Source organism: Schistosoma haematobium, chromosome 2 (genome assembly GCF_000699445.3).
Source record: "Schistosoma haematobium chromosome 2, whole genome shotgun sequence".
NCBI lineage: Eukaryota > Metazoa > Platyhelminthes > Trematoda > Strigeidida > Schistosomatidae > Schistosoma > Schistosoma haematobium.
Window position 1 is genome coordinate 4,550,309 of NC_067197.1, and position 25,040 is coordinate 4,575,348.

A 25,040-nucleotide genomic window follows, 5' to 3' on the forward strand; every position below is an offset into this window, starting at 1 on the left:
GATCACTATCTTGTCTGTATAAACGTGCATGTTTGATCACATGTGATAGTCTACGCACATATCTCTCTCTAGCTTAAGTATCACTTGATGAATCAATCTGTCTTTCCTATCTGCGCCTTGATTCGATTTGTCTATAAATTCAGCTCTGAAGATGCTCGCTCAAATATATGCTAGCCTATTTCAATTCGCTCGATGTGTTTGTAGCTTTGCTATCTGTGCTATCAGCTGATAAACTGTAATCGCCACATCTTATTGCCTTCTAAATTCAAACACCGTTGGAATTTATATAATAACGACGACAAAGGTGAATGATTAACGAAGCTAAGCCACTACATCAGTTAGATTAAAACAAATGAACGATATCTTTTGGCTTGATCCCCAAATTTTGTTGTTATGTGTTAACGATATAAATCTTATTAATATTCTGTTTAAATTCTGCATCTATGCAAAAGCGAAGTTCTCAAAATTGTGATCATCAAATACTTAGTGAACATTTTCAACTTATTCTAATTAATGAATAAACAAAATTGTCACTACTACGTTGCTTTGCAGAGGTTATTTCTTATAAGTAATGTAACTAATCAAATTAATTTTGGTCTTCATTATATTTGATGACGAAACGGCGAGATATCAGTCTACTAACCAAAGGACGGGTTTACTGTGCAGCAGTTCATTCCATCCTACTTTATGTCTGTGAAACATGGCCGGTAAGAGTAGAGGATATACCTAGGTTACTAGTATTCGATCATAGGTGTCTTCGAAACATTGCTCGTATATCCCGGGACCACCGAGTAAGTAATGCAGTTGTTAGGAAACGAGTACTAGGTAAGGATGGCAAATCAATTGATGACGTAGTGAAACTTCATCAGTTGAGATGGCTGGGACACATGTTACGTATGCCCAACGACCGACTGTCTCGATGTGCGATGTTCAGTGGTATAGGAGTAGGTTGGAAAAAATCTAGGGTCGGCCAGACTAAAAGTGGCACAAATCTATGAATTCACCGACAATTGAACTGAGCCATGTTGGTAGGTGTAGACTACCTGGTTGGAATCCGCGAAATGATAGCAACTGATGGTTAGAGACCTTGAATCACATGGCTCAGAATCGATTGCAATGGAACAGGTGCATCCACTTTTTATGTTCTCCCAAATTTTAATCTTCTGAATTATTCGTGTCCCTTTTTTTCGCTTTCCAAATTTATTCCACTGTATTATACTCCTTGAATAACAACTTCAAACCCTAATCTTTCCGATTACTGCATATACTTTTATTATCTCTACCAGTATGGGATTTGAATCGACAATTGTATCTCTGTGCTAATATGATATGACAACTTGAACTGATGTATGTACGTACGAAGTTCTACGTTGTTGCTGACTGACTGATTTTACTTTGATCATTAGAAATTACGATCTTACTTATGCACTCTTCCTATTCTAATGATAACCTTCCGTTCAAAAATCTAAAACACCCTGGACAATTGTATTTTAGCATTATTCTTTATAAACTGCTTTTTGTGGTCGTTCAACGAGTAGTAATGTTGGAACAAAATGCTCAGTTAATTTTATTTTGTAAACCTTGTTAATCTTGATTTGTTGGCAAATAACTAAATCTTATAGTTTACTTCATGAACTGATTTTATTTAGGCAGCCGAGAATCACTAGATAGCTGTTGCGTTCTATTATAAGACTCCTCAATTGTAGGTGTTCAAAGGCCTCAGTGATTCCTGGTTTTCAGTGGTTGTTTAACTAATATCAGCTTGTTATAAAAACTATGAATTACAACAATGTCCATAGCAACCTATAATTAAATTATATCAATGAATCGATCGATAACTCTAATTCATATGGTCACTGTCTACCCTGAAGTGCTTTGTGGAGTTTATTTAAATAAAAATAACGTGAACAAGACGCCGTACCGGTCCATGAGAAGATAATGGCTGTTGACACGGATGAATTCACAGTTTATCACAAGATTCTCCTGCATTTTTGGTTATTCCCCGTATACGAACAATGTTTTCATTCAAAGAGATATAACCAAGAAAATAACTCTAGTTAGACTATTGAAAGGAAGACACTATGTGAGCTATTGAATATCAACTTAATGATTGTCAAAATGCAACGCGCTCGCCACTAATTCTCCAGGTCCATGGCTACATTCCTGGTAGATTTGTAGTTGTATACCAACTGTGCAAACCTGGCTTTTGTCTAGCTAAAATTTCACCCTAGTTTTGTTGTGAAATGCAAGAAGTTTAGTCAATTCAATTTTTCAACGGATGTATGTGTATCTAAATTAAAAATTCTTAAGTTTTCTTTGAGTTAAATATTTTTAAATTGATCATCAAATTAAATGAGCGATTCCAAGAGCTTTTTTTTAGGTTGAATTCTCTTCTGTTCAGAAATTAGGAACTATTAATATATGCTATCGAAAGTGATGGTGAGATTTGCGTCCAGTTACATAATTCTTCGTGGAAATCGATGGGATTTAGAGTGAAATCTATCCACGGACTCAAGTATGTTACGAGGTAGTTGATGTGGTCGACAAAAGTGAGGTAAAATCTACTAGAAATATACGTTTAGTACAAATAGATCATGAAAACACCTCTCGATACACCGATGTGTAAAGATATCATTAACATAAGGTTCTATATAATAGCTATAAATCGGACATTCTCGATGGATCGCCAACCCTGATTTAATTTTTAGAAACGGATTTATACTACCTACAAATTATATAAGTAGGTAAAATGTTACAGTAAAATCAAACATGTCATTTGGATTTAACATGACACATTTGCGACCACCTCCCCATCCAAATATATAAGCAAATATTAATGGAACTATTATCCTATTGTTATCTGAAAATGGTCGATTTTTTTAATTTAGAATGGTAATCGTAATTAAAGAATAAATATGACAGTTGAAATGACTAGTAAATGTGAATCGACAAATCCTTTCTTTCTCTCAGTAAATCTCAAGCTTATTATCATTCCGAACTAAAAATCTCCCGTTTCTTTCGAAATACACTACTATGAATATCGTTACTAACATAATACCGTTTCTCAATTTGTAAACTCCCTCCCCTGTTATGATAATTTAGATAGATTAACAATCATACCATGTGCTATACATTGTCGATAAATAATTTGACAACGATGATTTAAATAGCCGATAAAGAATACATAACTAGCTAAATGAAAACCATTCCATGCCACCTAATTTATATTAAACATCTTATCTATAAATGATTGAGACATGTATAGAGCAGGGAATATCTTCTGGATTATTACTTTGGTGTTCAACGTCAGAACTCCGCCTAGAGATCCTCTAGGGCTGCTGCCGGTCCCAAACCTGAATAAAGGAGGAGGTTTGGGCATGAGGTTAGCGACCCCATCCCATAGAAATATAACTTATTGAGAAAACGCTAATCAGAGAAAATAATTCGAACCACTTAAACTCTACCCTGGGAGTAATGAGATCTTCATTTAGAAGAGTTATGACGCCTCATGGTGAAAGCCGAGTTCCTTCGGAAGTCACGAGGCTGATGTTCCTTCTGATAACCAGAGCAAACATTTATTTAGGTACATGGAACGTCCATACAATGTGGGAGAGTCATCCAAGTTGCTGCTGAAATGAAAAGATACAACCTGGAGGTGGTTGAAATCAGTGAAACACATTGGAAGCAAGTTTGACAAAGACTAGCTTCAGGGGAGCTGCCGTTATACTCCGGCCATGAAGAAGAAAATGCCCCATATACATAAGGAGTTGAACTGATGCTATCCAAACAAGCACGAAATGCACTTGTAAGATGGGAATCTCATGTACTAAGGATCATCAAAACCTACTTCAAAACAAGGAAAGAGAGCATTACAATGAACGTCATCCAATGCTATGCAACTACAAACCATCACAATGAAGACGTTACAGACCAATTCTAAGATAGGCTACAGTCAATCATTGAGAAATGCCCAAAAAAGGACTTGACCATTCTGATGGGAGACCTAAATGCCAATGTTGAAATGAACGATAACGGATATGAAAACATCATGGGACGACACAGACTGGGAGAAAGGAACGAAACTGGTGAAGGTTTTGCAAACTTATGTGCCTTCAACAAACTGGTCATAGGCGGCACCATATTCACACATAAACGTATACACAAAGCCACCGGATCACACTACACAGAACTAAACCGACCATATGTGCATTAATAAAAAGTTCAGAAGGACGATGGAAGACGTAAGAACCAAGAGCTTATATAGCCTCAGATCATCACTTGCTGGTTGCCAAGATGAAATTGAAACTCAAGAAGCATTGGACAACACCATAAAAGTTTAATACGGCCTTCCTTCGGAATACTGACAGACCTAACGAATTCAAGATAACCCTCAGCAATAGGTTCCAGGCCTTTCACAATCTACTCAATGGAGAGTGGACTACTATGGAGAACAACTGGAAAGGGATCAAGGAAGCAAACACTTCAACATGTCATGAGGTTCTGGGCCACAAGAAGCACCATCACAAGGAATGGATCACTGTTGATACACTGGATAAGATTTTAAAAAGGAGGGACAAGAAGGCAGCAATCAATATCAGCCGAACAAGGTCAGAGAAATTTCCCATGGCTACCGAATTCATTATGGATAAAGAAGTATTCATCAATACATGTACTTCGAAGCTTCAACTTATAGATAGGTTACAATTCTAAATATGTTATCTATTAGAAATAAAATAGTACTGTTTGCAATATATTCAAACTGAGAAATTGTTTCATCATATCATTTGATTGGAATTGCATTACTTTTCCCCAAGTTGTCGTGTAAAACATAGTGCAAGTATAGCTACAATTACATGGCAGCAACCATTTATATTGGAATCTCTGTATCAGACTACAATCAGATATTATTTACTTGTCTATTTATGATTACTAATGATATAACTCAACAATCATAACTTACACAGATATGAAACAGAATTAAACATGTAACTAAGTCAAAACAAATCAAGTACTAACTGATACCCAATAAAGCAAACACCTATGGTTAACTATGGGATAAAAGAAAAAAAACAAATAACATACATTCTTAAGAAGAAGTAAAAAACAAACAAATACTTAATTGGCTCTTTTATTTTACGTTTATGACAGAAAAGACAAATTTCAAGAAGATATAAAGGAATGAATCGAACAATTTGAATTGAATAACATGAAGTTAGTACATAAAATTAATATGATACAAGTACTATTCACCATGGAAAAAAAAGAAAAGGACTTCCGAGGTTTGTATAGTTTATCTATAAAAAATACATTCATACAAGGACACCAATGAACAGAATGTATATTTATATCACATAAACATCAATGGGAAAAAAATAACAACAGAATCATACAATACATAAATAGAAAATAGGGAATAATAAAGGGACCATACACAATGAACAATAATATGTATCTTCCTTCTCTTTCTCTCTCCTCATATACACACAACGATAGAATAGTAAAGAAAAATAGAAATAAGACTATTGATACTACTTATCTATCTTTATTAGTAATATGGAATTGAATAAAAGATAGACTAAACATTGTAATTTTATTTATCAAATAATGTTTATGAAGAAAAATGAAGTGGGTGAAGAGAAAAGAAATTCATTTTGTCCAGTGTATTCTCTCTTTTGAAAGTAATCCATAAGAGGATGTGTGTGTGTGTGTGGGGGGGAATTCAAGAGAAAAAAAGAAAGGAAAAAAAATCATCCTAGACATCAAAATCATAACATATGGGATCAGAAAAAGAAGAAAAACAAAATCAATCAAATAACATATACACAATAATAGTGTTGATAATTATCATTGACAGATATTGGCAAAGTATATGAAAGTAATTTATTTCATTAAAGCTTTAACAACAGCATTTACTGATAACTGACGAAGATCAGAATAAGTTTGACCTGTACCAACAAATACAATAGGTTGATTTGAAATACATGCCATAGAAATAGCAGCTCCAACCTGAAAAACAAAAAAAATTGCGGAATGAATTAGTTAGTTCAAAGGATGAATAATAACTCAATCACATGTAACGTGGAAATTGGTACATCAATTTAATTTGAAAATAATTAGCAACAAAATTATACTATTATATATACAAAAACACTTAAACGTGCATATAAAACAAACAATAGAAATATAACACATTTTTCATCTATATTACATAGGTGGATCTCGTTAGTAATCATGTTCAACATGATGTTATTAAATGACGATAGAGATGTGATCCGACCAGATGTTTTACTACTGAGAGTATGTTATATCTAGATCTTATTATTATTATTTGAACACATATATATTGGTACAGGAGTGCGCCAAATATATATGCGCCACACAATTTCAGTTCATTAATTGCGTGTGGGCTGCGATACTGACCGGGTGCCCAGACCGATGCAGGTGGTTATCTTAGGGGCCACACCCCGAGCCTTTGACCTAAAGGTCTAACCCACAAGGCAGTGGAGTATCGTAAGGAGATGCAGTCCCATGGTAGCCGGTGACCGAAAATTGGTTCATACGCCATTTGTTCCCGCAGGATACTGGGGCCCATGTGCACCATCAGTTTGGAATCCGGTTAAAGCGCCGGACATTCGCTTTTCGTCCTCTCATTTTCGTAAACAACACCCCCGCCACGAGAAGGCAGTGAGTAGTACTTCCTTGGCAGAGGCTGTATACGCGCGGCCGTGTGAGAGTATTTCGAGAGGGAGGGCGAACCCACCCCGCTCTCGGCCATACCAGGGCATTTGGGGGCTATCTAGATCTTAGATTCTTGCTATACCGCCTACTACTTGAGCACACGAACACTAGAATCCTCTAAATCACAAGTGAGAAGGAATGTCATTCCAAAGTGTCAAATATAGTACAAAACTCTCAAGTATTTATAGTTTTTAGTAAAAACGATATCATCATTACAGCAATTCAATCTGCGTGCAGTGGTTTCTAGCATTTGCTCGATCGGGAAGCTACACGTCAAGATTCTGGGATGTTCTTCCAAAAGATGATTACTTGGAATGTCTTCGGCTTTCCCCGAGCTTCATAGAACTTCAGCTATGCGTGCTAGCACCTGGTCAAAAGTCTCCTGCAAGTCCATTTTTTCTGCTCTCATGATTATGATATCGTCCTCCGAGCTGAAAAGTGTGATCGTTGTATACAGCAGGTGCGACTCCTTAGTTTCATAAGAGATAAAGATGAGAGACGACAAGACCCAGAGGATATCGAAGCTATAAAAACTATGTCTACACCTAAGGATATCCCCTACTCTACGATCTTTCTTGGGATTGGTTAGTCATTACGGAACTGTTCTTCCTGAACTTCATCATGCGTGCCCCTCCGAATTGTTTACTAACAAAGAATATCAAGAAGCATTCTTAAAACAACCCTATCATCAAATCTTCTACTTACGCACTATGATCCGGCCCTTCCTATTGTGGTCGCAGCAGATGCATCAAATTACGGAATTGGAGCAGTGATTTCACATATCTACCCCGATGGATCTGAGAGAGCGATTGCCCACACTGCACGATCACTGGCAACAATATAAAGGAACTATAGTCAGAGAAGGAAGCCCTTTCCATTATCTTCTCTGTAAAAAAGTTTCACAACATGCTATTCGGCAGACAGTTAACGTTACTAAGAGACCACAAAACGCTACTGACAGTTTTTGGATCCTAAATCCTTCTTTTTACTGGAGAGATTTAAGGATAGTAATTAAAGGTTATAGTCAATGGATAAAAGTGTACCACCTATATAAGTCAAAACTAAGAACACATGTGTATATGGATTAAGCTTTTATTTTTCCTAACTGATTTATGTTCTTTCAATTAACATGAGACATTTTTAATTTCAATAGAGAATCGTGGTACCTCAAATCAACGTTTTATTACACTATCTACCATTCATGCATTCCTTAATTTATTTGAATTTATATTATATTTCCAGGACATGAAGGATAAGAAAATGTCTATTAAAACACATTTTTCAATACCTTATCATCAATTGTGTCGAATTTAGTCAATACAATGCCATCAATGCACCTAGGGCGATCAGAATAGCTATGATCTGCAAGTGATTGATTGAATTTAACCAGTTGATCAACTGCTTCATTACCAACCAACGCTTCACCAACGAACAACACAAGATCCGGTTGGTTGGTTTGAATCAGCTAGAAAAGGAGAGTAGAAAGGGTCACGAAATTGAGAAAACTTTTGAAAACACAATTTAATGAAAATTTTCTACTATTTCAACATTGGACATCAAAATAACAGAGAAATTGCTGTGAGATATCTATTATAAACTGATAAAATTATAAGTAGGTGCCTGTACACAAAAACAAATGCAAATGACGGTAGTCAGTGCGGCAGCAGTTTCTGCAGGAGTAAGCTTTGACATTCACAAGGAAAAAAGCAAAACCTGGAAATAGGGCACAACGAGAACCAACCAATCAAATTACATGGGATGGAGAAGCTATGGAAGAGGTGGGAAGTTTTACGTACATGAGGAGTATCATTGATAAACGAGGATCTGATGCATATCTAAAGGCATAGATTGGCGAAACAAGGACAGCATTCCTAAAATTAAAGAACATCTGGAACTCAAAACAACTGTCAGCCAACATTAAAGTCAGAATCTTCAACACAAACGTCAGGACAATTCTATTGTGAAGAGCTGAAACTTAGAGAACTATTACAACAATGTTGAAATGAGATGATGGTTGGAGGTAGTCAATAGGAAACCCTGGACCTAGGTTTCGTGCTACTTGGCACTCGTCAGCAAGGTATACCTGGAATTTTGAGGGAACTGATACTTCCTGACAGAATCGGTCCCGTGTCGCCCAGCTTCATAGTCAGAGACGAAGCATCAGTTCCCTCAAGATTACATGTACACCTTGCTAACGAGTGCCAAATAGTATAAAACCTAGGTCTAGGGTTTCCTATCGACTACCTCCAACCGACATCTCATCTCAACTTGGTAGATTGAATTTGATCTGAACTAAGATAGAACACATGACATTGATCGCTACCCAGTGTTCAGTCAGTTGTAAACTACTACAACCATCATCAAAAAGGTACAGGTATTTATAAACAGCTATTTATGCAAGATACTTCATATCCGTTGACCAGACACTAGTAAAAATCTACTGTGATAGAGAACAAACTATCTTCTATCTGGATAGAAAATTAGGAAAACATGGAGGTGGGTAGGTCAAACTTTACGGAAATCATCAAACTGCATAACAAGGTAAGCCTTAAATTTGAATCCTCAAGGCAAGAGGAAAAAGTGAAGACCGAAGAACACATCTCGCCAGGAATGGGAGGCATATATAAAAAAAGTGGATAGAACTTGGCAACAACCAGAAAGGATAATCCAAGATAGAGAAGATTAGGGACTGTTGGTCGGTGGCCTATGATCCACGACGGGCAAAGTTGTTAGGCAAGCAAGTAAGCGCCGAATGTGAATAGGTTACTACATAGAAAATACCTTTGCCGTAAAGCGATAAGTGGAAATGGTCACCTGATTTCAAGACTGTATAACCCAAAAATATTTAAACATTATTTAGGATCTCAGTCATATTATTAGTAATGAAAAGCACTATAGATACTAGTCAGTTGTCTAAACTTATGTATTTATTAGTGATGGCAGAATTATGGTGAGACGAATGAGACCGAAGCATGTAACAATCGAGTCTAAATCGAAGGCAAGATTATTATCATCTTGTTAATTTGATCTTGTTGTCCTGGTACGGTAAAGCGACTTTGGCTAACCCTCATTTGTACTAGGCTTTAATTAGATATCTCACTGAATTAATACGATTATAAATCTGTAAGCTATAAGAATAGTTTAATTTCCAAAAAACATATGTGACTTACCGAAGCTAAAGCACGCATTAATGGTTCATTGTCTTGCATACGCCCAGCTGTGTCCACAAGTACAACATCAAAGTGTCGATCACGGGCTATTAAGAAAGACAAGAAAAACAAGTATTAAGTAATTTAAAATTTATAATGTACATATGAAATAAGAGTAGAATTTAATTTGTATGTTTCAAGCATAACCCGATTATACTTATGATTTGAATTGAGTGTATGTAATGGGAGTTAATCAGGCAATACAAAGGAACAACTAATGTCGAATTTTTTTCTTAATGAACACGTGAGTGGGTTTCATAAGCTCTTCTAATAACCCACAGGCTAAATCTACATGAAAATATGAACACGAGAGGAAAGGCACAATGTGAAAATAACGCTTTACTCAAAGGTTAGTTTTATGTACAGAATACGAGGGTATTTATGGTATTTCAGAGGGGCGTTAGGTTTCTGGAAGATCCCGGAACCATGCTGAACACAATACTAAGATAAGTAATCATTCAGAAATGTGATACGTGACGCTTCACTTTCTCGATATTTCTGAAAAACATCTATTCAATGCTGACTGGATAAAATGTTTCTAAGATCCTTCAGGTCCCCTACGAAGTTTTCCGAGGAATGCTTTAGATCCCCCCAAAACTTACAGTAAAACAGGATTAGTAGTTTTAACAGTTGATTTGATCATACAGTTTTCCAACATCATGGGCTACAGTATACAGTTTAAAACGCAGTTTCAGGGGATCAAAGATGATATTTTGTGAGCTTGAATCAGTTATTAATCACACGATCGAAAGGTTGCTGTGATATGGTAATCAAATCATTCGATGTACAACAGATTGTAATTCGGTAGCTTGGTGAGTATCCATTCTGACTGAAACTAATGATCCACAGCTATCACACCAACGACTAAAAATTATAAACACATCAATATTCTAATATGGATGATACGAATGAACACAATGAAGTAGTTTAATTATCAATTACTGACTTTTGCAGTGATTTTTGAATCCTGTCTAATGTGTAATGACTACACCCGACCGTTGTTGCTACCTTGACGTGGTGATCGGGCTTGCCTATCGTGATGAAGCAACCGAGCTATACTGGCTGAAACAATCGTTCCTCAAGGTCCTACCATGTCAGACAGGTCGGCTGAAGAGCGGTAAGACTAAAAGCAACAAACCCAAGGTCCGAAGGTGCAGTCGTACTGCTGACTGTACAGAGGTGTGACAGCAGTAAGGTGTTTCCTTCAGACAACCAGCATGACAGCGATGCTGCCTTCCCACAAGGAGGGGTGGGGTTAGAAAAGGTCGACCCTAAAAATGCACACCTCACCTTACCTCACGGATTTCCGTCTCCGACGGTAAGGCCCTTTGAAGAACGGAGCTAACACGTCAAAAACCTCCCACGAAAAGGCCGTGCGCGACCGGCCTCAAGCAGTTGTCCCTTGGGCACTGCGGTCACGCTCTCAGGTCACTGAGACAACCTCTAATCCAATTTCCTTTTCAGGTACCTCCAGAAGAATCCTTCCTCGGTGTGGGCAACCGGGAAGTGATAACCGCCCTCATACCTCTAACAGCACTCGAGACCACTGTAATGACTACATCTACAATCTGGATGAATGGAAGGTAGAATGGAAATCAGACCTGATATCTAGTAATGGAAAGTAACTTGTTCGAATCACTTCACTACAGATAAACAACAACACCCAGACCACGAGAAGACAGTGAGTAGGACTTCCCTGGCAGAGGCTGTGTACGAGTGGCCGCGTGAGAGCATTTTGAGAGGGAGGGCGGGCCCACCCCACTCTCGACCATACCAGGGCATTTGGGGGTAGAGATAAACCACCAAAATTATATTTTATTCAGAAAAATAGCAGGTGTATAGTGAAATTGGAGCTAGAATTCGGTACAACGCTTAACTATTTTGAGAAATTAAAGAACGATTTCACTTCATAAGCTTCTATTCAAACAATCACATTCAACAATTGTTAAGCAGAATGTGAGATTTCCCTAAATAAAATAAACGCTTAACATAGACTTAGAAAAATTAGATATATATATATATATATAATATTGAATATAAAAGTACACTTTATACCATAGTTAATTGCAGAACGAGCTATTGAGGCTGCATCACGACCATATCCCTGCTCATACAGTTCAACCATAGTTTGACCACCATGCTGATCAGCTGGATGAATGTAATTTAATTTACGTACATGTGTACGCAGCTGTTCAACAGCACCAGATCGAAAAGTATCACAGGCAGCTATAAGGACACGGAAATTCTTCTCGATAAGCCAAAAAGCGATCTATAGGAAAAGCGAAATACTAGTATGATTATTAATTTCATGTATGAACAGTTTAGTACAATTCTACTGTCAGTAAAAATCTTGAAAACACTAATTGTGAAAATTAGATTTAAAATAATTTCAGCGATTCAAACTTAAATAATTCCAACATCTCGTCCGGAAAATTTGTCTGGACTTCTTTAGGGTAATAATCAAAATCAAATCTTTAGTGTACTTATTCAATCATATTCAGATGTTGACTTTAGAAAGTAGGATAACATGAGTTAGTTTTATATGTGAATCATGTGGAGAGTTCATATTGTGACGATAAATGAATGACTGTGTGTGTATGTGTAAGTTTGAGTTATTAATAGTTGATATTAGGAGTTAATTTGTTTTTACATGATCATTTGCCAAAACGTGGCTAGTTCAATAACATCTTTTCTGTTTAGGCTGTTCTTATTAACCCATAAATATAAAGCTTTTCCCGTCAATCCTTTTTTATACGTACAAAACCCTTTCTGGATTATTTTGGCCACTGCAATCAATCATGTTTCCTGATTCTGACTCATTTAACACTACCATTGACCTATTTTCAAGTTACTTAAGATCAACTGAAGCTTTTGCAACATGTTTTGAACATTACTTGTCTTCCTTCAACTTTATGTTCAACTGTCTAGATGTTTCTTCGACATAAGTTGTATTACAATCATGACTACTGATCTCATAGATAACATTCTGTTGTTTTTCTTTGGAAACTTATATATTCATCAAAGAAACTGGTTAGAATAGTAAATAAACATCTATTATAGAAGTCAGAAAGAGTAAGTACATTTATGTTTAATAATTTTATTTAAAGTCGAAAATTATTGACTGTTGATCTGAGCGGTGTTGATCAGGGTATGACATAATGATTACAATCAGTCGTTTGGGGAAACGTTAGGTGACAATGTTCAAAATCAATCACAGAGTAATCCAGGTGTTTTAATTATTTATCTTCCACTAAATTACACATTTCAATATTATTTCACAATGTTTAATTTTTCTATTCATCTATACTAGTATATCGACTCCTAAACTATATCTTCTTTAGATAAGTTCTTGCTATACTGATGTGATATGGTAGCTTGAGCAACTACATATTTCTATCAGGCCCTACTTATTTTAAATTACGGTTCAGTGATTTATGTTAAAGTCAACCAGTCATATGTAACGAGGAACTTAGAACATAAGTACATTGATCCAAGTTATCACACCACGTTAGCATAGCAAGATAAAATTACCAAGCCAAATCCGAGGTTAGTAGAAGTAGTAACAGTAACGGTATTGGAAAAGATCAAGTTTAAAAAGAGAATAAAAAGCATGAGAGGATTTCTAGATTCATGATATAAGGTATCAAATCATCCCACAGAAAATGTATATTCTGTAGATCATTAATTTATCTCATGCGTAGTTATACATATAGTCTGAATATATGTACTTTAACAAACCTTATATTCACAGAATATTCTTCTCTACATACCAATACTTTCACTCGCCAATCGAATGATGGTACTTTTTTAAATATAATGAGAAATCATTACTTGTAGATAAGTAGCTTAGTGACTAAACAGTTTAGTTTTTAAAAATCGGTTTGTAGGTAGGTTCGTATCCTGTTCCAGCTGTTCTTGTTTAGACACGTGGGTGGTATAACTGGTCTATACAAAAACTGTGACCTAAAGCAGAGTGCACGAATCTGTACTCGGTTGGTGACTTGTTGGTTATTACATTAGATAACTTAGTTAAATGACATACCTTTGCCAGATTTGTCGACTTTCCAACACCATTAACACCACAGAAAACAATACTGTATGGTCTTCCTTGAGTACGCGCATCCAGTGCATCACGAAGAACATCTACGCGGCGACCAGAAACTAAAATTCGAGAACAAACTTCTTCCAAACTGGCTCGAACACGAGGGTAAATTCTTTCAAATGTTCCAAGTGATGTGCCAACAAGGCGATCAGCAACGTTCGAACAAACTCTATCAGCGATTGACATAGCAACATTTTTACCAACAAGGCGTTCTCTAAGTTGCTCAAGACAAGGTGTAATATCTTCTCGAGTTAGAACACGCCCAGAACCACCAGTAATGCGTAAACCACGCAATAAACTTGATGCAAAACCGCCATTGAGATAACCTGACTATAATAAAAGAAAAAGAAAATACACACATAATTTTCTGATCTTTTAAGATCTCAAACGTTTTTCTAAATCGATGGTTCATAATGATTTACATAGCCGAATAGGCTGATAAATTTATTTCCTTATTCATTCAGATTTAAATAATACAAGTATATATTAGAACATAAAATTAGACACTAAATAAATAAAAGAAGACTAAATCAGTCCAAGCAGATTGACGAACCTTTGTTTGTTTATTATCAAGTGAACTCTTTTGAAGTTGAGAGTCGGTTGGTAAACCATTCTGTTCAACGGATTTATTCTCTTCAAGCTCTAAATCATCTAGGTCTTCATCACCTGAAGAGACATTAACTTCATCTAAATCATCTTTCATTGTCCCACGGAGACGAGATAGCGTTTCTATTTCCGTGGCAGAAAAGTTATAATCAGCTTTTTGGTTTCCTGTTGACTCTGTATGATTCATACTACTAAAATCCAAAGCTGCTGCCTCCTCGCCAGTTGCTGAATTATCCCACCGACGGCTTTCTTTGATTTTTTTACCATTAGGTTTTTGCATAGGTGACAATGAAGGGCTAGATGAACATAAGGAAACATGTTTAGTACTAATAAAATAAATGTGGAATCAGTAATTGGGAATGATATATATATAAGTTTGGTGGACGAAACGTTAAGATTATTCAAAATTCAACCGCCAAAATTAGTTCAAATCACAACTTTCACAAATGTCTTCTTGATACTTGGCATCCAGTTTCTGTCAAACTATTCGTTCAAATACTGACGAATATTTGTATAGACTTGAAGATGATTCTGATAAGCGTCAATAAGTTGTTGCACCGACGTAATCAAAATTTTAACGTGATTCAGAAGGTAAGTGCTATCAGTTAATATACTTTTTAAGTAATCTTGTAAAATGAATAAAAATTTCAAGTAAATTATGTCCAACGCTTGGTGAAGGCGAATGTCCGGAGCTTTAACTGGGTTAGTGGATATGGAGGATCCATCTAAAAGAGTTGGAAAACCCTGATTCCAAACCAGTGGTGTACAGGGGCTTCATGATTCTGAGGGAACAAACGGCGTATGAACTTGTTGTCGGTCACCGGCTTCCAAAGAACTGGATCTCCAAACGTTGCCCCACTGTATTGTGGATTAGACCTTTAGGTTAGAAGATTGAGGTGTGGTCTGTTAAGAAAACTACTTTCTTTGGTTTGGGAGCCCAGGGAGTATCCCAGCCCTTACGCAAATCAAATGATGATTACCACTGAAAAATTATTGTCACTTTAATTCGCATTCAAATAAATCACACTCATAATCCTTTAATAACATTCGTTTCCATTTCTACTTGTATTACGTCACTTACCTACTCCTTTTCATTTTCGCTTTGTGTATTCTTTTATTTTGAAACTTACAGAGAAGCTCGCCTACGGTGGGAACCCTGTCTTATCTAAGCGATCTGAAGTCACCGACTGGTTGGGAGCTGAATGTTACCACTGACAAATATTGTAGTACTAGCTAGAGACTTTAGTGCTCAGGTCGGGCGTCTAGGCACAGAAGAATCGTTTAGGTGGCCGATGGGGACTTGATCGAAGATCATATAACGGTAACCGACTACTGAAAATTTGCGAAGACTGTAGCCTATTTCTGGCTTGCAACAACTATTGGCAAAGTTATCGCCAATGCGCTACCTGGCGTCCTCCCTCTAAATCTCAAGCTTGGACCACATCGCGATCAGCTATCGCTGGAGTGGTTGTTCCTTTTGGAGTACTTATTTGAACTCTGATCATACCCTTGTTAGCGCTAATCTTATCTTACTTTTCAATGACCAACAAATTCATCGCCCTAAACGAATCGATGTTAGTAAATTGGTTGCAACTTCTGTTGCAATTAAATATCAAACCGAGCTAGGTTCAAGGCTAGCTACCATCCCACTGAAAAGTATAGATGAGTGTTGGTTGCAATTGCATGACGCCATGAAAATGGCGAGTAAAGTCGCTAGCGGCTTCGCGAAACGTCCCGCTTATAAGCACTGAGTTTCTCCAGGTTCCCTACAACTCATTGGAGCCCATCGGTCTACTCCTGGTGACTGTGAGTTTGACCATAAACGAAGATTGTTACGTAATGAAATTGTGCAAAGCCTGCGTAAAGACCGAGAAACTTGGTGGTACGAGAGTGCCAATGAGTTGGAAGTAGAAGCTGCATCTGGTAACTGTCGGAAGCCCTTTCATCTCATCTGAGTCACTGGCAGCAAGAAGTCTGGTGCGAGCGAAACAATATATAAAAATGACGGGATGTCAATGGGCAGAGTTTTTTCGAGGGGCAGTTCAACAGATCTACTGCCCCGGCGACATCGATCAGACTGTCTTGCCCTTGATGGCCCGTGACGACTGATCCACCTAACGAGGTGGAAGTTCGCAAGGAACTCCAACTCCTGATGCGCCACAAATCATCAGGCCCAAATGATTTGCCTCCGGCCCTTTTTAAATATGGTGGTGACTTTATAGTTGAGAAACTGAGTTGTTTACAAAGATCTGGCACTTGGAGTGTTCTAACATCATGGAATGAGTCGATAGTTTTCCCTATCTTTAAAAATGGTTCATGTCGTCTTTGCAACAACTATCGTGGGATAATTCTACTTCTGATTGCGTCCAAAATATCGGTTTTCGTCATACTTCGTGGGTAGTTCAAAACCCGAGAAAGATTGACTCGTGAGGAGAAGGCTAGTGTTCGTTCTGGTCGAGGCCGTATTGATTTTATCTTCACCCTTCACCAAATGTTAGAACACCGTCATACTAATCACAGGCCAACAATCGTAATGTTACTCGACATTAGAGCCACATTCGATTCGTTGGACAGGAATGTTCTCCGGGATTGTCTATTGAAGAAGGGTGTGCCTGAGAAGTTTACTAACATCTTGAAAGCCCTACATTCAAACACTTCAGGCACAGTGAGAGCATACAACCACCTTTCTCCATTGTTCCATTCAAGCAGTGGGGTTAGGCAGGGTTGCCCAATCTCACCATTCCTCTTCAACTTTGCTATCGATGACATTCTGGAAACAGCTCTGATGGACGTAGGTAATGGTGGTGTGGACCTATTGCCTGGAGAAAGACTTCTCGACCTTGAGTATACGGATGATAATGTCTTACTGTGCGATAATGTCCAATCCATGCAATCCGCACTTAATCAATTGGTAATCGGTGTTCGTAGGTATGGTATGTGCCTTACACCTTCGAAGTACAAAGCGCTTTTACAAGACTGACAGGCCCCTGATCCTGCACTCACCCTGGGTATTGAACGGATAGATACAGCCAGAAGGTTGGTGTATCTGAGTAGCTGTATAAGTGCTGGTGGTGGCGTGAGTGATGAGATCAATTCATATACAATGAAAGCCAGGGTGGCTTATGCCAATCTGGACCATCTTTGGCAACTTCATGTTAGTCTGGTTGTAAAAGATCGGGTCTACAACGCGTCGGTCAGAGCACTATTGCTCTATGCTTGTGAAACCTGGTCTCTCCGAGTTGAGGATATTAGACGACTCTCTGTATTCGATCATCGCTGTCTCCGAAGGATTGCTGACATCCCGTGGCAACACCATGTCAGTAATGCAGAGGTTCGGCATCGTGTGTTCAAGCACAGAGATGATAATACAATCGGTGTCACCATCTTGAAACACCGTCTTCGGTGGCTTGGACATGTTCTACGAATACTTTTTTTTAGCTGATCCAAACTAGGACTATCTCTATGGTTTTCTGTATATCCATAAAGCAGTTACCATTGTAGATTTTATGGGCTACCAAAAATACATAAAATAGATGTTCCACTAAGACCTGTGGTTGATTATACATGCTGTGACATACTATATCTAAAGCTAGAAATATATGGTTACTTCTAACCATCTGATCTTTTTGATTTGCTTTGTAATTATGATTTGGAATATCAGAGTGTGTAGCCTGCAATCCTAATATCATCAAAGACTTTCATATTTTAAGCAACATTATGATTTCGCCTAGAAAAAAATTTACTATTCTCTAATGGTGGTCTAGCTTCAATTGACTCATGATTTCAATCTGTGAAGTTACTAAAATCTCCACAAACACCTTCCGATATTCTCTAATGGACGATTCCCGACTGTTGTTGCTATCTTGACGAGGTGGCCGAGCTTGCCTATTGTGATAAACCAATCGAGCTATACTGGCTGGAACAATCGTTCCTCAAGGTCCTACTATGTCAGACAGGTCAGTTAAAGAGAGGTAGGACCAAAAGCAGCAAACCCAAGATCCGAAGGCGAAGTCGTGCTGCTGACTTTACAGAGGTGTGACGGCAGTAAGGTGTTTTCTTCAGACAATCAGCATGACAGCGATGCTGCCTTCCAACAAGGAAGGATGAGGTTAGAAAAGGTTCACCCTAAAAATGCACACCGCCTTATCCCACGGATATTCGTCTCCGGCGGTAAGGTTCCAACAAGTACGGAGCTAACACGAAAACTACTCACAAAAATGTCGTATGTGACCGACCTCAAGCAGTTGTCCCTTGGGCACTGAGGCCACGCTCTCGGGTCACTAAGACCACCTTCAATCCGATTTCCTTTCCGGGTACCTCCAGAAGAACCCTTCCACGGTGTGGGCAACCGGGGAGTGATAATTGCCCTCATATCTCTAACAGCACTCAAAACCACTGTATCCATAATCAACCTCTTCTGGTTTAATGGACAATTCCCAATGTTTAATCAACTTGTAAGAACCGTTGAGGAGAAAGGAAAACACAATACAATTAATCTGTCGTTTTCTACAAAAACCATCAGTTTTATGTCAGTAGGAATTTGTAATTTATCGTTAAAATCCAGGACTTTAATTGACCAGTCCCTGTTGCCATATGTGCATAATTTACAGACTGCCTTGATACATCATCATGTTACCAGTTTTAGCATATTCAGTAAGCGGTTGGAAATCTAGAACGCACATCGTTCTGTTTAGAACTCACCAGCCGAATGCATCTGGATCTTAATGTTGATATTCACACTGAGAAATCAACCTAATACCTTTCGTTTCAAACCCACAGGGCGTTATCCGAGTCTGAAGATTAACACTGAGATAAAAGTACATTCGTATGATGGGTCCCAAATCGGAAGAAACGCGGGTTTTGGATTTAACTGATAGCCATATAGCAATTATAAGCAGACTATAGCATTCCATCTCTCCTATTAATACTGGGCAAACCCGAACAGTATTAATGGGAGAGATGGAATACAATTAGCTGCCCCATGGCTTATTCCATTTTATCTATTGTTATCTGAATAACAGCAATTACATTTAACGGTTTTATTCAGTTATCTTATCTGAATATGTTAGACAATTAACTGGAACAATAAAAATAACACAAACATTCATTAATAAGTACATTCTTCCTCTTTGAATGCGTTCCTTTATCTTGTTTATTTATCTTCATTTTATGCATGCTGTGACATTTTTGATTTATATCATACATAAAAATTGTATGTTTTCTTAAAATTACCCGCCCAGAGACAATATATAGGTAATGAAATTTCTTCTTACACCAATTACGTATACACACAATGTCATCTTAACGCTTCGTTTTATACCACATGTCTCTTACACACCAAAGCAAATACATAATTCAAACGTTGTCAAGGTTGATTGGATGACCTATCTAGTATACAGTGAACCAGAGAACCATGTACCTATTCATATTCCATAATTTTGATGTTTGGTTAAAATTCCTTGGGAAGCTTGGACCCGATTGCAAGGCGAAACGTTCAATTTACTTCAAATTCATTCACTGAGATTTTACAAATACATCCTTCCTTTTTATTGAATAGTTGGGTCTCCTAGTAAGGTGTGAATGAAGTATAATTTCATCGGAACGTGGTTACATTGCGAATGAAAGTTGTAAATCGAGTGGGGCAATGTGAAATATTAGAAGGAAATAGCATGCAGTAGGCAGAGAATGAAGAAAACATGCAGAAGTAATCGCGTTTATGTAACATACAACTTCGTCGACTAGGTAAAACCTGGGATTAATAGACTGGATAATATCGAGAAAAGTTCGCATAACAAAGGGTCTAGTACAACAGTATGAGATGCTATGTTTTGTAGCAGGGCACACCCTTAAAGCAAAATAAACACCGGAATGAACAATTTCAAGCTGAGATCAAGACACGATCTAAATACAAATTAAAAATCAAAAGCACAGAAGCGATCTACTACTGATATTACAATCAAGTCTCAGGAAAGTTTTTTAGGTTTATTGGCGAGACTCTAATTTAGGGACGAGCCAATCGGAAGCGTTTGAGAAATTTCAATTATTAGTCAATCAGAAGACAGCATAAAGTAAAAATATATTAAAAGAAAGTAATAAATTACAGTGGATATTCTTCTTTGACATGATTTAAAAACTCGTATGTTAGCATCCTAACCCTAACCTTAACCCTCACCTAACTCTAACCCTAAACCCTCACCTAACCCTAACCCTGAACCTTAACCCTCAACTGACCCTAACCCTAAACCCTCACCTAACCCCAACCCTAAACCCTCACCTAACCCTAACCCTAACCTTACCCGTAAACCTAACTCTAACCCAATAGACGAGTTTCTATTCCATATGCATTGTGAATTCAGAACCTCTGAACCTTAATCAAACCTTAACAAGTTTTTAAATCATGTAAAAGAAGAATATTCACTGTAATCCATTACTTTCATATAATATATTTTCACTTTATACTAACTTTCTTCTGATTGGCTAATACTTGTCAAGGTCACTTAAGATTCGTTCAAAGGTCGTCCTTAAATTAGGGTCTCGCCGGTTTATTCTTCGATCTTTTTGTCATGCCTTTTAGAGGACTAAACAATAAAACCGAAGCAACAATATCAATACCCAAGAGACTTACCTTTTTGGTTCTTTACTTTTCTTTGATCCCTTAAACTTAGCAGCCAGTCTGAGTCTATTCTGTTCAAAAGTGTCGATGCCATTTACTGGAGGCTCTAAGAATGTTGTGATAATTTCAGAGCGAAAATACCTTCCACTTTGGGTTCAGAAACTAGACTTTCCTTTTGGGCGATAGGAATATCTTTCACATCGCCCTCAGGATTTTTACCCTTTCGGACAATCATAGAGGCGATAGTCTTTTTTGACTTATCAGAATCTTCAAACTTCCGCATCTGTCTACAAAGCTATAAAAATCAAAACTGAATTTACTTGGCACTTCTACGAAGGTCTCGAAACTCGTCTTCAGTGCGCTTTAGAGTAGCTTGATAGATAGGCAAAAATTCATCGTAAGACCCAGTTATGTCGTGGTTAACCAGTTTATTCTTGTACTTGTCCCTAAATTCCAGAGCTATGTCTGTCAAAAACTTATCCACATAGTTTAATTGAAGGACATTTTGATATGCGGCCTGAAAGCGTCACTCCATCAACAAAACTTACAACAAATAACAGGTTAAATTCATTATCCATGTAAAATTTCATAGCCCTAGAGTCGCAAACAAAAGGTGAGCGACCAGCATTCTCCTATTAAACATGATTCCCTAAATCACACGCAACTAACCTCTAATATGAGGGATTTGAGGAATGTATTTATTGATAACCTGAATATATCTATTGATCCGGGGAAACACCATAGACGAATCCCGCCTTTTGTGATGATAACGAAGAAGTCCAACATCTTAACTACGAACGGAACGATACGTTCAAAGATGTGGCAACGTGTCGTTCACTTAAACAAATTCTTATGTAGACCTAAATCACTTCTCAGAAATAAAAGTGTACTTTTTGTTCTAAGAGCCGGTCTTATTCGGTTAAGATTGCTTAGTTCTTGAACCTTAAGCGCCCATAAACAATTACAAGAAATGTTTTTCATCCAGATCAGATCCGCTGGGAACACTACTAGCTGAAGGCATCCGTTCAAGCATGTGAGTTATGTCACGTTCAGGCACTCTGCTGCACTGTGTCAAATAATCAGCCTCGAATTCTTGCACTCAACTTACAATCCAAGTGTGCGTTCATACCCGTCATTCATGGATTTTGATCTCATTAAGAACTAAATATTTGGGTGGGATAGGATTTCGGACAACCAGATTCTGAGTGTCCATGGCCCATCATAGAGCACACTTCCAAAAGGGCAGTGGTAAATCTTTCATTTTTGATTGTGTCCTAAGGTGTAAGGGCTTTTATCCTTATTTGAGTTGGATTCTCAGTTACAGTAGCACAGACGTTTCGGCCCTTTGTCTTCAGTGTCTACCACTTTTAGAGATTTAGAAAAACCCACTCCAGAAATGTTTTCTGTTTCTGTCGGTTTTATGCAGTTCTCTCTGTTAGGCTGTAACAGTTAAGGTCGATTAGTTAAAAGCATGTCAAAACCATGGAATTCAAGCATTCATTCACTTCATTATTTCGTATAGCCATTATATTTCCTATTATCTTATACTGAATGTTGTAAAGCTTTGTGTGTTTGAGCAGAAACCTCTGGCACCTATACACTTCTAGTCTGGTTTCTTCTATCAACAGAACGAAGATTACCTACAGGCACGAAACGCTCACTTGAAAATTTCAGTAGAGCAGATAGAACATCATTTTGGTTGATTCTTTCCTTCCGATCGATAATAGAATGCGGTATGACAATCACGACAAGTAGGATGACAACATGAGAACAGGAGTCACACCAGCTATAAACAAGATGTGTTGCAAACCACTATCACGTTGTCTGTGTAGAGCATGCTGCTCTGGAAACCCAGAAAGTTGCCCACAGATAAATAGCAAACATCAGATGAGCGACTGTGCGATGTCGAGGAAGCGACGCGCTTCATCATTACGCATATTACCCCTGATGCAGGAGCATGGGCCGCTCACTAGCTCCACCCAACTATGTCCTGGGTAAACCTTTCCAGTTGCCACTGGTCCTTCACATGCCTGCTTTCGATTCCCGATGAAATGTGTTCTTTGGTTCTCCTCTTTTCCGTTTGCCTTCAGGATTTCAAGTTAGCGCTTGCCTCGTGATGCACTTTGGCGATTTCCCTAATGTATGTTCTATCCACCACCATCGTTACTCCTAATTTCCTCTTCAGATGGAAGTTGGTTTGTTCTCTTCCACAATTGACTTTCTGATGGTATTCCGTCAAGGGTAATGGAATATCTTACGTAAACAGTTGTTTGTAAATATTCGTCTTACGAACTACTCATGATTTTGACGCTCTTCTCAGGTACACCAGTGTCGAAGAAGGCTCCATAAGGTCCTATCAGAACTGTTAAATGATTTCTCATAGTCAAGGAAGTTGGTGTACAATGACGGGTTCCATTCAATTGATCGTTTAACGATGATCCATAGTGTCGCAATTTGGTCTGTGCACGACCGATCCTTACGGAAGCCAGCCTGCAGATCTCGTGTTTGGGTGTCTACTGAGTCTTTCATCCAGTTCAGCAACACTGTGTTGAAAACTTTTCTCAGTAATGATAACAGTGTGATACCTTTGTAGTTCTCTTTTGCTCGAATCTCCTTTCTTTGGTACCTTGATGAGGTATCCTTCTTTCTAGTCCGTTGGCATTTGTTCTTCCTCCTAAATCTTCTTTAATAGAGTGTGAAGCATAATTGCAATTGCTTCTTTTTATGACTTTAGTGCTTCACCTGGTATGTTGTCAGGTCCTACTGCTTTCCCGTTCTTGGTTTGTCTGATTTCCTCTGTCGTTTGTGAAGTGACATCTGTATGAAGGTCTGTAGGTGCTGCTTCGACGTCTGTTAGAGTGAATGGAGCTGGTCTATTCAAGAGTTCCCTGAAGTGTTCCACTCATCTGCGGCAAGGGAAAAACGGTAGACTCCTTCAAATCTGCCCGCCGTTTCGTTTTAACGACCTTGAACGGTCTGACTAGAGGCGATCATTCCGTATTTCATTTGCTGTGGGTGTGTTGGGTCGTTTGAGTGTTAGGTTTTTCCATATTTAAGTCATCTTTCGCTGCCCGAAAAAGCACAAAATAACCGCTAAGAGCATTAATTTAGCATTCTCTTCTTTGTAGTGTACACGTTAGCTCTGCTGTTTCTTCGTAAATTGATCTGTGATCCCAGCTGCTGTAGTAAACATCAACACCTTTATATAATTTGTTGATAAGGTCCAGAAAACAATGTAAGAAAGATAACATTAAAAGTTATAGATACGCAGAGCTTTTGTGAGTCGCTTTTAAACAAAGAAGTTAAGACGAAATGTCAACTCAACGGTAAGTCCTAAATATTTGTTGCACTTCATTCAGTTAGTTTTTTTTCAAGGAATAACTTTTTAATGATTAGTGCGTGTTGTGTGTAGTGCTTCATGATCAAGCCAAATTTCAGTGGACGAAAGCGATGAGTTTCAACGTATTATCCTGAACAAGCGGTTCGGAAGCTGGATTGAATTCGATAGTGCGCTAAAGGATTTCCATAAAGTATGGAAGAATAATTCTGTTTTCTCGAATTACCCATACGCACTGTGTTCACACAGAAAGTAAATTGTTGCAGAATATCAGATATAAATACTCTTTTGTGGTGTTTAATTGGACGTTTGGTCGTACTTATTTATTTGTTTGAACACATAAATATGAATACAAGAGGGCACCATATATATATGCGCCACACAAAACAATGAGAATTCGAAGAGAAAGAAAAAAAGAACAATAACGAATAGATT

General features: G+C 37.8%; 1 protein-coding gene across 2 annotated transcripts; it reads right to left on the bottom strand.

The window, feature by feature from the left end:
- Positions 1 to 5,113: 5,113 nt before the first annotated feature.
- On the bottom strand, positions 5,114 to 22,079 carry MS3_00010726 (uncharacterized protein). Of its 2 annotated transcripts, XM_051219121.1 has the most exons (11): positions 21,938 to 22,079; positions 21,817 to 21,900; positions 21,589 to 21,785; positions 21,410 to 21,555; positions 21,281 to 21,374; positions 14,603 to 14,951; positions 13,990 to 14,379; positions 12,003 to 12,216; positions 9,909 to 9,994; positions 8,027 to 8,203; positions 5,114 to 6,006 (listed from the first exon to the last, which is right to left on the bottom strand). In XM_051219121.1, the coding sequence occupies exons 1-11, from the start codon at positions 22,052 to 22,054 to the stop codon at positions 5,881 to 5,883; spliced, it is 1,980 nt and encodes a 659-aa protein (XP_051067308.1). In that variant the 5' UTR covers positions 22,055 to 22,079; the 3' UTR covers positions 5,114 to 5,880. The 2 variants fall into 2 exon arrangements, with proteins under 2 accessions (XP_051067308.1, XP_051067309.1); XM_051219120.1 differs by having other exon boundaries at positions 21,589 to 21,900.
- Between the last annotated feature and the right edge of the window lie 2,961 nt (positions 22,080 to 25,040).

What these genes read in the sequence shown, in the direction of transcription:
- MS3_00010726 (XM_051219121.1), bottom strand. Translation starts at nt 22,054, where the DNA reads ATGTTGGACTTCTTCGTTATCATCACAAAAGGCGGGATTCGTCTATGG. An exon ending in GACCTTCGTAGAAGTGCCAA is followed by an intron (nt 21,556 to 21,588) that starts GTAAATTCAGTT and finishes ATAGCTTTGTAG; the next exon opens with ACAGATGCGGAAGTTTGAAG. An exon ending in TTGATAATAAACAAACAAAG is followed by an intron (nt 14,380 to 14,602) that starts GTTCGTCAATCT and finishes CTTTTATTATAG; the next exon opens with TCAGGTTATCTCAATGGCGG.